The 13,158-nt window shown below is 42.5% G+C and overlaps 1 protein-coding gene across 1 annotated transcript; it reads left to right on the top strand.

The window, feature by feature from the left end:
* The first annotated feature begins 1,296 nt into the window (after positions 1 to 1,296).
* On the top strand, positions 1,297 to 11,747 carry LOC128082092 (uncharacterized). Its single transcript, XM_052685924.1, has 12 exons — positions 1,297 to 1,320; positions 1,934 to 2,269; positions 3,243 to 3,377; positions 4,996 to 5,120; positions 5,438 to 5,506; positions 6,623 to 6,736; positions 7,005 to 7,120; positions 7,690 to 7,745; positions 9,174 to 9,226; positions 9,825 to 9,952; positions 10,147 to 10,303; positions 11,284 to 11,747. The coding sequence occupies exons 1-12, from the start codon at positions 1,297 to 1,299 to the stop codon at positions 11,384 to 11,386; spliced, it is 1,416 nt and encodes a 471-aa protein (XP_052541884.1). The 3' UTR covers positions 11,387 to 11,747.
* The last annotated feature ends 1,411 nt before the right edge of the window (positions 11,748 to 13,158 follow it).

Raw genomic sequence — 13,158 nt, 5'->3', positions numbered from 1 at the left:
CTGCACATTTTACTTCCCACGTTTTTGCTAAGCATGCTTAGCAGGGCTTGGACAGATCTGTTTTAATAGGCAAATCATTGTTTTTGCCATGCTAAAAACATTACCAGACATGTCAGGACTTCGGTTCTTCTGCAATTCCTGCTGTTTTGGAACCACTTCCCCAGCAAACAATACTGCCAAGATAAATTGTTTGTCAGAGATATATTCAAGTCCTCCAACAGATTACCTAAGAAATGTTGAAAAATAATGCTGCACAAAGCAAATTGTTTCCATGTTTCCTGTCCTTGTAGGAAGGAATGGAGCTTATCTCTGTTACAGATTCCATAGAGACGGCTGCAGTACCTTAACTGATGCACTGTTTAAACTGGGAGAGTTTTGGGATACTTCAGATATCAGAGGAACACATGAAATATGCATGCTCTGTTGTTCCTGCCCTCAGAAATGCAAATACTGACATTCAGATGATTTGTATGAGGACTCCAATGGTTTGGCAAAGCACAGTAAAACTGCTCACAGATTGCATGAGGCAAAAACAATTCAGCAGAATATGTCATTTCCCGTAGGCAAGTCTCAAGACAAGTGTTGTTTAGGGTTTAATTATGCATGTTTGTAAAGTGCCAAAGATTTGTCACTTGTGTGGATTGTTGCTTGCCCAGTATTGCTTTGTGTCAATGTTTACTTTAAATTTGAGCTAAAAATAAAAGCTGTTCTTCATAACACATTCCAATGCAACCTACCTCTGTACTGAGCCATTATCTGCTCTGCTGCAGGTGTGGTGATAACATTGTGACATAATCTATCTTGTGGCTGTTTTTAGCCATTCTATGGCATGATCTGAAATATGAAAGTCACCTTTTTGTCTCTCTGGCTCTCTGTCTACCGTAGGTAGTTAACTTTAACACTTGAGTATTAATTCAAGCAACGATGATTTACAGAAATAAATTTTTGAAACTCATTGCTGCCTTCTACTTTTTAGCTCCTTCATGTCTACTTTTGATGTCCATTGACAGCAATAAGGCAATACAGTCCAGCCTCAGAAAAGGGAAATTGTACAAATAAGGGAGATTTTTAAGAAGATAAAATGAACATCTAAGACAATACTTTTGAAAGATAGACAGACAGATAATCATTGAGGCAGAGTAAATGCACACACCAGTACCATAGAAGTCTATATACACGCACTGAGAAGTCTGTAGAGTTAACAGGGAGTCCAAACTAAATGTAAAAAGCATGGAATCTGAGAGCCCTGCCTTTCTTCAAAGCAAGATCAGCTACACCTCAACCCTAAGCCTAACCATGACAGACTGGATCTTAGCTAATGTAGGGAAATGAGATAAAACGCTTGCTAACTGTCAGAGGAATAAAAAGGTCTATTGTGTGGTGAGCCAACAGGCATCAGAAAGTGAGGCTTCCAGAAATGGCACCTACCAAGGTGGCTGAAAGGACGCCTGCTGAGATTCTGCTTCATGGCTTGGATGAAGAGTGCAGCCGAGTCATTTCTCTCCCCTTTGGCTGCAGCTGGCAGTGGGATGAAGCAAAGGACCCACTTAAGCTGGAAGCTGAATGAAACAGAGCCAAAAATCGAAATAGGAACTGAGATCCCAACCAAGGAGCTGGGAGCAGCCTCGGGTTTAAGGCTTGGAGCCTCAGATTGCCTTGGGAAGGAGGAAACCACAGAAGCCACATCCCCTGCACCACACCAGCGGTGTGCCTGAACTTCTCTTTGGTTCCATCCAGCTGTGCAAAATGGGAGCTGAGATCATGTTTATTGGGAAAATAAGGAGAATGACAAGGATAGTAACGGCAATAATAAATGAACAAGTAAATAAACCGAGCAAATGCAACTTTCGATAACGTTAGTAACGGTAATACTAACAGTAACCACTTCACAAATACATCAATAAACAAATGCAACTTCTATGCGTGACCTCAGAGCGCCGGCAGACAGGACGAGCCCTTAAGCAGCCTCGAGGCGGAGTTTGGCGACCGCCGGAACGATCGGCCCAGCTACGAAGCGGCTGCAGCTCCGTTCCGCGCCCCGCGCTGCGCTCCGCTCCGCTGCGCGATGCTGGCGCTGCTGGCGCTGCTGGCGGCCGCGCTGCTGGCGCTGCTCGGGGCGCGGCGAGCGGCTGCTCCCGGTGCCTGGGTCCCGCTGAAGCGCTGGGCCTTGGGAGGTCTTTTGCTTCTCTACGGCGCCTGGAAGCAGCGGGCTGCCTGCGGAGGAGCAGCGGAACCCCGGAGGCCGCGTCTGCTCAGTCCCGACCCCCACGTGAGTGGCCTGATGTGCCCCAGAACGACTCGCTTCCCCGGCACCTCGTCTATCTCTCTGGTGTCCTGTTTCCCTGGCACCTTTTTCTCTGGTACTCCTTCGCCTGGCACCTATCTCCCTGGCGCTCCTTTCCCTAGCATCCTCATCTCCTTGGCATCCCATCTCTATGGCACTCTTTTGGCTGGAGCCCCATCTCCCCAGCACTCTGTCCAAATGCATTCCAACCCCAGGACCCCCATCTCCTGAGAGACCCACTGCATCCCAATGCAGTGCCATCCCCAGGACCCCCATCTCCTCGGATTCCCACTGTGTCCCAGTGCATGCCATCTCCAGGACCTCCATCCTCTGGGTTGCTCATTAATCTAGCATAACCTCTATTCACACTCCCCAGGACTTCTGTGTGTGGGACTCTCATCCCTCAAGGGCACACACTCCTCTGCATCCCCTGCACACCAGCACCTTGCATCCCCCTGCATCAGAAGCTTCCTTTCCCTGCATCCCAATGCTGGGCTTCACTCACTACCCAACCTTGGACCTGCACCCTTTTTCTCCTGTATGCACATCTCTGGGATGGCAACATGGGCATGTACCTCGCAGGTAGAAGTGGAGTTGTGGATTTCTGTGCCTAAACGTTCTTGAGACTTGAGACGTTAACAGTGCCATTACTTGGTAATCGTGGCAGTAAAGTGCTGGGTTTCAAGTGAGCAAAGTGAGCAAGAAGCTCACTTTGCACGAGTATCATAAAATAATTACAGTCCCTGGTTAAACTTGCTTATCACCTGCTCCATCTCTTCTTCCTGACAAGTAAATGGGCAAAGGAGAAAGGAACAATGCTTTTAAGCTAATGAAAAATGTGGTATTAGATACAGAAAGTGAAAGTAAAGTCCCGTTCCTGAGAAAAAAACACGGAAAACAAGCATGGCTCTCTTTCTCCCCCTCCAGCCTGAGCCGAGATCTGTTTCCTTTTGCCTAGGCACTCGATTCAGTTTACTTCACGGGCTTTGCAGAGACCAACAAGAGCTTTGTGATTGCTCGTCTTGCCAAGCGTCCCAATGGCATCTGTGAGATGTGGCTCTTCCTGAGGGTGGATGGAATAGGAGAGTTTGAAGTAAGTGGTGGACATTCAGTGCTTAAATCCTATTGCTATGCTAGGAACCCAAGTGAAAATTAATCACAGAACCATTAAGATTGGAAAAGATCATAATGATCATCTAGTCTAACAGTCAACCCATCACCACCATGCATGTGTCTTCACTGATGCTGTGCTGAGAAACAAATGGAAACTGTTGGTGATAGGTGGGCAGTTGGGCTGGATGGTCCTGGAGGTCTTTTCCAACCTTGGTGGCTCTATGATTCTATGATTAACATTCTAAACCATCAGTGCTGCTACAAGGCAGTTACATGTGTTGCATGATCTTGTCTTCTTGAAACACCCCATTAGAATTCACTTCCAGTGAACACAACAATCACTGGCAGAAAAACACACCTTGAGACCTGTTGTCTTCTCAAATGTCTCAGTAAGATAAGTGGCAACAGACATTAAGGAAAGAAAGCTGTTCATGAACCCCATCAGGCTCCAGAACTGAATGCAGTCAATCCATGCACGGGGAATAGAATGGTGCTCCAGTAGATAAATTGCATTTCACTTCACTGAATTCAGTGGATTACTTCTTGTGTGTAATTTTCAGGGCAGGTATCTGATATTCACTGTTTGTTTTTTTTTTTCCCCCAGTAAGTGCATTAAATATAACATGTTGTCTAAAAAAATATCTTGGTAAATCTTCTTGGAAGTATTTGAGCATTCAGTCTTTGTGATAATGTGCTGCATGTGGTTAATAAGCAGTGCTGTACAGCTATGGTTGTTTTTTCCCCTTTCTGTAATGAGTGAATGCTATAAAACTGTTGTGGAAGTGCCTCTTTCAACGAGAAAGGAGGGCTTTTAAGGAGTTAGATGTACATCTGCTTCATTCATCCTAACAGGAAAACAGTATTAATCAAATATTTTACTTGTGGATTTTCTTTTTGTCAGTAGCTGACTCTGTGGTGAAGAAAAAGAAAAGATCTGGCCTAAATCCCTTTGCACCTTACCAATACTTTTACATTCACAAATTAGCTTTGCTAAGTAGCCATGACCAGGGGGCATCCTATTCACAGTAAACCACAGAAGTGAAGATTGATGCGCATTATTAGGTTTCCTAGTACTGTGTAGCTGTGGCTTTATTATTTGCAACTGCAGCCAAGCTATATACCCTATACCCTTTCTTATAGCAGCAGGGATAAGAGCTCCTTCAGGAAGCTGACAACCTTAGGAAATAAGACATATTTTTCAAAGAGCAGCTGACGAGCTTTGAGAACTTGCACGCACTAAAAATCTAAAGCATGTTTAAAACAAAATCATTTGTTTCATCATGGTCAGCCTAAAAATAACTTTTACCCCCCAAAGCTTCACATTGCCTTGGGTCTAAGCATGAGCTGGGCTGTTACAGTGGTTTTCCTACACACAAGTAATTCAGTTGTATTATCTGAAGCAATAACAAACTGTCTGAAACTCCAATATTTTAGATGCAATTTTTCTTTTCCAGTATGTGGCTACCAAAAAGCAAACAGAGCTGAAAAGCCAATTCAATCAGATGTTACTCCTGCAGAGGGCTGTCACTGTGGGAATTCACCTGTGTTGCACCTCCAGAATTGGGTTAAACAAATGTTTTCCTGAAATGTCTCTTTAGCACCCACAGCACCCAAACATGATGGTGAGTGATGAATCTGAAGAGATTTGGAGTGGAGGAGGGCTCACTATTGAATACTTAGAGCTCCAAGCACGCTGGAAAATAAGCTTCAATGGATTCCTCAGGTATTACAGCACTGTGGGCTCATACACGTGAGGCCAAGGCTTCTTGAACACTACCTGGAAAACTAATTAACAGGCTTGAACCAAAAGCTACTTGGTACCAATAGCATGCATTGCCTTCTATGCAATGAAAATACAGCTGGTAGGATCCACATTCAGTTCTATTCTCTGCTTCTTAACTGCAATGGAGCATTACTGTCCTTCTTTAGCACACAATGACACCATTCTTCTGCAGTGTCTTCTGTTGATTCCATTTTCAAATACATAAAAAATGTCACCTGTTTAGGAGTTATACAGAATTATGGTGCTTTCTCTTATAGAAAAGGACCCTACCGACAGCAGTGGAGTGAAGAAGAGGGAGAACTTGTACCAGTTAAATTCTCTTTTCAGTAAGAGCATTTCAGTTTGCTTTGCTTTGTATTGTGGGTTTGTGGTTAAAGATTTGGTTCTTCAGTATATCCTTGAGGAAATGAAAGCAAACTGACTGCATAGTGAGAATTTCAGTATTTGTTATTTAGGCAGTCATCATACCAAAGACTTCTATGTCTGGTGTTTTTGTCTTTGGAGAAACTGCTTTAAAAGGAATTTAGTTCTACACTGGTCCTTCTGTCTGGCATTGTTTCTTGGAGAGGGAATGGCTGTTTATGAGGGTAGATAGTGATAGGACAAGGAGGAATGGTCTTAAACTGAGACAGGGGAGGTTTAGGTTGGATATTAGGAGGAAGTTTTTCCCCCAGAGGGTGGTGAGGCACTGGAACAGGTTGCCCAAGGAGGCTGTGGATGCCCCAGCCCTGGAGGCATTCGAGGCCAGGCTGGATGTGGCTCTGGGCAGCCTGGGCTGCTGGTTGGTGACTCTGCACATAGCAGGGGGTTGGAACTAGACCCAAGCAACAGTTATAGAATGATTCTAGCATGTATTTGGATAAAAGCTCTGCTCATACAACTAGGAAATAGTATACAGGATAACCACCCCAAACCCACAATCTCTATTTGAAAATATATATTCGTGGCTTTATTTCTCTTATTCCCATAGCTATTGTTTTCACAGGGTCATGTGTCCAAATTAATTCATGTCATCCTTGTCTCTGCTTTCTTATTCTGCCATTGCTTTCCAGCAGTGCAAATGGTTTATGGACTGTTTGCCTGATTAAAAATGATTTGCTGTCGGAGTAGCACAGCATTTCTGGCATCATTCCACATTTGTACCTCTGAATAGACTGAATGAGAGAAAGCATCATCCTTTTACTTGAGGCTCTGCCCTTCCAGCTTCCCTTCCTAGGTAATCTGCTGACCGTTGTTAAGCCATTCTGCAGGGTATGGTACCCACTCTCTGTTTCCTTTTGTTTGTTTTCTTAGAAAGTAATAGCATATTAAAAATGGAAAAGATCAGAAATTTTCAAACACCATAACATGCAAAGATCATCCCTGGAGTAGCAAGTGCACAACTTGGCCTAATGCGACCCGCAAGCTGATAACAGCTTTTGCTTTTTCCCTTCTTTTCCTAGTTGGGAGAACTCTACAGAAGTGTTCAGCTTCCGTGATGACAGTCATCCCAGCACATTTGCCCATGCTTTTGCCCAGGAACCATGGACCATGGAGTTCTTCCAAAGGGTCAAAAAGTGAGAGGCAAGAATAATGTCTTCTGTGATTAGTTATAATTACTCTACAGACTGCTGCAAGGGTATGCCTGTGTGTTCTAACACGCATTTAGCAATAGCTGGGAAATCTGAAAGTGTTTGCTGATGTGTAGGATCTGACACAGCTGTGATCTAGATGCTCTGAAACCTTCATTTTTTGGATGTGCATCCATCAGATTGGCACTGTGGTTTTCCTAATAGAAGTCATGTTGATTTTGACGATGTTGATTCGAGCTTTTCTTTCTTCCAGACAAAGGGAACAACATTTCCGACTTGAACAGTGGGGCCAGTCTGTTGGAGAAATTGAAATAAAAAATCATGAGAAAACCAAACTTTCCCTCAAAGGTGTTCGGAGCCACTCTTACGGTAACAACAGCAGAAATTTTCCCCTTGTTCACCTCCAGTAGACTCCAGTAGGGGTTAAGTCACTCTGAACCACTCATCCCATCTCCTCACCTCCTTGAAGCCTGGTGCTCCTCCAGGTGACAGCATGCCTCTTTAAGAGAGGCATGGGATGTAATTTCACTGTAGAGACTTGTGATGGAGAGGATGAGGCCCATTCAGCCTCCTGAGCTGACACGCTTAGAACTGTTAATTTAATTTTATCTTTTGAGACATTTTCCTGGTTTTGGTCAAGATGAACCTTTCCTCAGTTTGACTCGACATGTTACTCTGCTTCTCTTTCAATTATGATGGCCTTGACCCTGCACATACCAGAGGGGTTGAAACTAGATGATCATTATGGCCCTTTTCAACCTGGGCCATTCTATGATTCTATGATACTCCATGGCTGTTCTGGAGCCCAGCACGTACTCATCATGTATCAATTACTGCAGGACTACTGTATCTGAAGTCAATGTCAAGTCAGATACTGTTCCTTCATGTTTTCCAGTCATGGTGTACTTTACACTGGATGATTTTGTTCTGTTTTGCAGGTGTCCGGAACTGGTCTGAGATCTACCGTTATGTCATGATTTTGGCACGTTTTGAGGTAGATATGAGCATGCCAGTATGCTCTTTAACCATGGCACTACTGATGTTTCTGAATTTATCAGTTACACTTAAATATCCAGACATAACATGTTGGGAGCATTCACAGTGTGCTGTCAGAAGTGCTAAATGTTGCCATCGTTAGCACATGTCATCATTGGGTGCAGATCTCAAAAAGCTGAGCCATGTGTTTGAAAATTAATATATATTTTTTTCTACACTGGCTTAACTAAAAATTGTTTTGATAACTTGAAACTGTTTGTTTTGGCTTTTTAAGATAAAATTAGACAGCTTTACTGGACAGATTTTCTCCTGCTGCAGATACCCAAGAGCTCGGAGGAGGTGATGCAATGCTGATTCAGAGCCTGAGATATTTGAAGGCATCTTAAGCCTTCATGACAGCAGTCAGCAAATATTTCTGTCCATGCTTAGCTCTAATTCCCTGCTTTGCTATGGTGGTTGTGCTGGAGGAGTGGCTGCTGAGAGCACAGCCTGGGGAAATTCTGAACCCTGGCATTCCAGGCTGGCATGCAACCTGAGCAGATTGCTTCTGAAAAGGCATAAAGATGTCTGTTAAATTCAGCATTACATGAGTTGAGACTGAAAGCAGAATAAAAATTCTTGCCCAGACACATGCAGGCCAGCAGAAAAACACACCTTGGAAATTCCCACATATGTGCAGATCCAGTTGCTGCTGGGATCTAACTTATGCCTGTGTACCTTTTAATAAGATTGTGGTTTTGCACTGTGATGTGCATAATCGGTCAGTAACCTCTCCCTTTTCTTCATAGTTATTCAGGACTCAAAATAACTGCTGCTCTACCCCTCCTAATTAAAAGCCATCTAACTGTTTATTAAGAAACAATTAAAGTTAATCACTGATTGAAATTTGGAGTCCTCACACCTCGATGTCTGTACATTGAAAAAACTGCAGCATGGGCTTTCATTTACCTCCAAGCAGCCCAAGTGGAGCATGAAGAGATTCAGACTCAAGAATGGAATAGAAATGAATAAAAACATGAGAATCTAGTTCCTCCTTATTTAACATTTTTCCTGTACACTGCTTTAAAGTGTGGAATAATATAGGTTAAAAGAGATATCAAAGAAGGGCCAACTGTGAGAGGTGGCTCTGCAGTTCTGAACACAGCAAGCTGAGGTTTCTGCAGTTATTGTTTCCCTTCTTCTCTTATGTCTGCTTTCTGTGGACTTTCAGTTGTCCTTAATGTCCTTAATTTGCCCTCAGTTTATATTCCTGGATTTTCATTTGCAGCTACACTTACAGAGAAAATTGACTGAGAAGAATTAGAAGTAATAAGTAATAGTGTGCTGCATAACCTGACTTGAATCCAATGTCTTCTAGGTCTTCTTGGTCAAATCAGCATACGATTCATGTCAATCAGACTGCTTTTCTTTTATTCCTTTCTTTCAGGATGGGACTGCAGCACATTTAACAGTTATAAACATGCCTGCTACCACAACGAAGTAAGTAAACCAGGAAGTTTGCCCTGATGAAAACACACATCTCTAAAGTGACAGAAGTTGCTCAGCAAGACAGCTGTGTGCACATTCTTGCTTTGAACCCACCTAGCCAGATTTCCATCCACACCCTCTTTTTCATGCTCTCCACTCCCTCAGCCCAATTTTCCAGCTGCAATTAGTTATAAGGACAGCTTTTACCTCCAATTACTTCCTTTCCTTTCAATTACTTTTGGGCTGCTGCAGCTGTCTTTCTTACTGTCTAGAGGACTTAGACGTAGAAATTGAGCACTTGCTCACTACTGTTGAGCCTAATGTTATGTTTCTGAATGGTGGGGAGCTTCGATCCTCTCATTTCTGACTCCAGCTCTGTGACCAAGTGTGACCAAATGACCTGCTTTTCCTTCTTGCAATCCTCATCTTCTTTCCTACTTCCATGGCCTCCCCTGTTCAACATTTGCAAGATCCCACAATACAGCCATTTTTATGCTGCTGGCCAGGAATGGAGGCTATACTCAAAGCTGAGCTCCCCTGGAAGGTCAGCATGTTGATTCATTTGAGCTTTAGCTGAACTTTTGTTCTGCTCCATTTCTTTCCTCTTCAGCCTCACTGTAGGTTATGTCTTTTTCCCTGATGGGAAGAAGGCTGGGATTGAGTGGTCCAATGCCTCGCTGGCTGAAATGGCTGATGATGGTGTAATCAAGGATGAGTACAGAGTCAGTTTTACTGCTGGTAAGTGACACATATATTTGAAAATATGCCTTGATCAAAGTTCCTTCTCAATTTACAAAGCAAAGAGGAAAACTACCGCTCTTTGGAAAAGCATAAGAAAAAATCTATATGCAAAAATAGTAGATCTTGTGAATTTTTGAGATTAAACACAATTGGAGTCTGGAAACATTCTTCCTTTCTTGCATTTATGAAAGGTGGCAAGCACTTTGATGTTTCTGCAAGGCTGGACAAGCAAGCTTGCCCTGTGGTGTACAACGGCCTGACTGGAAGAGGTGTTTTCCATGAGTGCATTGCAGATTTCCAACTGGATGGGTTAACACAAGGCTGGGGCTTGGCTGAATTTTATTACAGGTAAAATAATTACAGAACTTTTTTTTTGCAAGCAGGAAGAGGTAAAGAATTCCTATTTTCCCATATTGTCCCACGTAGCTACAGCTCCGCAGATAATGGATTTTCTGTTTGGCACAAGGAAGTGTTCTTTGTTTAATGCTTGATGTGTTTATTAATTTTACAATTACGTGTTATTTGAAAAAGAATGATTGCACAAGCACTTTGTGCATGCAAACAAACCATAGACACTTGTTCAACTGCTTGCTTTATAGCTTTATATAGGTTTTTATATAGGTCTCCATATAGGTTAACGAGTCCTTGGATGTTTTATGAAGAGCAACTTTAGGCACATCCCAAATAGAATGAATCCTCTATCTCAAAGAGCAGGCTGACCATTTACAAGGCAAAATGCGTTGACACAAAAATCTGTCAGCACAGAGCAGATAAATGTTTAGAAAATCAATATAGCAATGCTTTTTATAGGGGAAAGGATTATATCAACAAAATCTGTGTTTCTTGGTGAATTGCTGTTTCTCCTGCCACATGATTACAGCAATTTTTTACTGCAGCCTTTTCCCTTTTGAATCTTTTCTCTCATAAAAAAAAGGCAAGTTTGCTTGTTTTCATTTAGATTGCTTTTTAAAATAAACACTGATTCTTGGCTGTCAGAGGAGATGCTGTAGATGACACTCAGAAAATTGAGTGCTCAGCTTCATCTGATAACCAGACACTTCTAAAGCACATAAAACAGGGCACTACACCCCCAAGAGGCACACTGCTTGAACTTGTAAGCTGTGGCTTGTAGCTGCTGCCAGGTAGCTGCTCCACTCCATCCATGAGCCACCTGGGAGATTTTTAGGCAGTCTACATATGGCAGCGCTGACAAAATCCATATAGGCTCCTCTTTCGTGTCTACTTCCAAGTGAAAATCATGTCAGAAATTAAAAGATGGCAATCTGGTTCTTCCCTCTCAGCATTCAGCATCCTTGCTTTTCTTGCAGGGATGAAGCCGCCCAGAGGGTTCCCAATTTGCAGCTTGGTTCCAACACTGAAGGCCCAGACCTTTCCTCCCTGCACCTTGTGAGCAATGGCTCTCTTCTGTGAGCACCTGCAGGCTTGTCCTAATGGTGTTAGCAGGCAGCAGCTTTCCAGAAATGTTATTTCCAGCAAAATACACAATTCTGAGACACGTTGTCACAGGATGTTCTGGAGGTCAGTGATATAAAGGGATTTGCAGAGAAATGAGGAACATTTTCAGTGTTGCTAACCTTGGTGCCTGGAGGTGATGGAGAAGAAATCTCTGCATGGCTGATTGAAAAGCTCAGGCTTTTGGTATTTTTCCTGACTTGTCATTTGCTCTCCAGTGTGAACAGCAGGGCACAGGGCAGCATGGATCTCTGACCCACATAGCAATTCCTCTGCTCTTTCAGCTTTGTTTTTCAAATAAAAGCTCTGTCTGTCTGAACTCTGGTTGGTGTAGTCATTAAAGCATGGGCATAAGCTACTACAGGAAACTACACTGTTTGATAGTCTTTAACTGTATGAGAAGTCAAACTGGAAGAAATAGGAAGAAACACATCTGAATGGGCTGTCCTCTAGTAATAGCATTTATTTATAGGCTAATTAAATATGTGACACAAACACATCTTTTGATTGTGTGTAGGGAATGCAGAGTCTGGTAGTTCAGTTTCAATGATAATCTGAATATCTCATCATTCACTTGAACTCAGATGCCATATTCATCACAGAATGCAGGATACTCACTGATAGTTGCTGGTCCGTGTAACCTACAGTCCATTCTCTGCCTAGTTATATCTTGCCATTATGTACTGCAAATTAAGCATACTTACAATATGTCAAAACAGAAAAAAGTCATGTGGAAGATTATGTATAAAAATCGTATATATGTATACACATGTTCCATGCATATTCATAATTCCTGCTTACTTCAATAAGGAAAGAGACTTTAAAGAAGATGTTCTCCTTTTTGAGGAAGTTCTTGCACTTATTACTACAGCGATGTTATCTGCAGAAGAGAAATCCAGTGCTTAAATATAAAATTGTCAAGCTGTGGCAATGATATCTTATTCAAATTTGCCTAATTGGAGTTGAGGCACATATGGCTGTTGTCAATTATTCGGCCCTCCCAGTCAGCAGTTTCTCAGGGCTGTGGTTCCATACTGGTGGAACTGGTGTTTGTGAACTGGACTCCACAAATTTGGCTGTGGAGCCCCTCCTTGCACCCCCGGCCATTGGCTGTGTGCACAAGGCAGCACTGTGACTGCATCTCTTCTGGGACTGCCATTGATTCAGAGCTTTGGATTCTGGCTGCTCTTTTATAAATACATCTCTAGTTACAGTGGTATTAAGAAACACATTCTTGGGAGTCATGCACAAATTTAAAGGTGTCTTAAATCTGCCTGTGCTCGGAAAGTCTTAGTGCACTGAAACAGGGAGCTTCTAAATTATTCGAGACAGTGGTACTTTGACAGAAGCAAAGGCTCTATGCCTCTTTTTACACATAAGAAATCAGTCAAATGGGTAATTTTAGGAAGGTTAGAAAAAACATCAATGTTGTACATCACAATCTGTTCCTACTAAGTATGTGGATTGTTTTTGCTATGATCTCAGGAACATCTGCTACTTCTTTCTGTGGAGTTTTTGTCACCTCTCACTTTTCTTTTTCTTAAGATTTAAATATAAAAATTTAGAAGAAGAAATATAGGTATGTAAGCAAGCAAAGACTTCTGAGGCATGCACTTCAGCCGGAGAATGTAGATAATGAGAAAAGCTGTTAATTATTACTCCAGATTGATATTTGAAGACCTTTCTATACAAATATTCCCTGCCCAAGTCGAGACCTAAAAATCCTTCCC

This window comes from Tympanuchus pallidicinctus, unplaced genomic scaffold (genome assembly GCF_026119805.1).
Source record: "Tympanuchus pallidicinctus isolate F22 unplaced genomic scaffold, pur_lepc_1.0 scaffold22, whole genome shotgun sequence".
NCBI classification, from domain to species: Eukaryota; Metazoa; Chordata; class Aves; order Galliformes; family Phasianidae; genus Tympanuchus; species Tympanuchus pallidicinctus.
The sequence above is the reverse complement of the archived record's forward strand: the minus strand, read 5'-3'. Positions and strand labels throughout refer to the sequence as shown.

Excerpts from the sequence above, each read along its gene's own strand:
- LOC128082092 (XM_052685924.1), top strand. The coding sequence starts at position 1,297 with ATGACAGACTGGATCTTAGCTAAT. Across the intron at positions 3,378-4,995 it reads ATGGAATAGGAGAGTTTGAA|CACCCACAGCACCCAAACAT; the intron begins GTAAGTGGTGGA and ends ATGTCTCTTTAG. Across the intron at positions 9,227-9,824 it reads ATGCCTGCTACCACAACGAA|CCTCACTGTAGGTTATGTCT; the intron begins GTAAGTAAACCA and ends TTTCCTCTTCAG.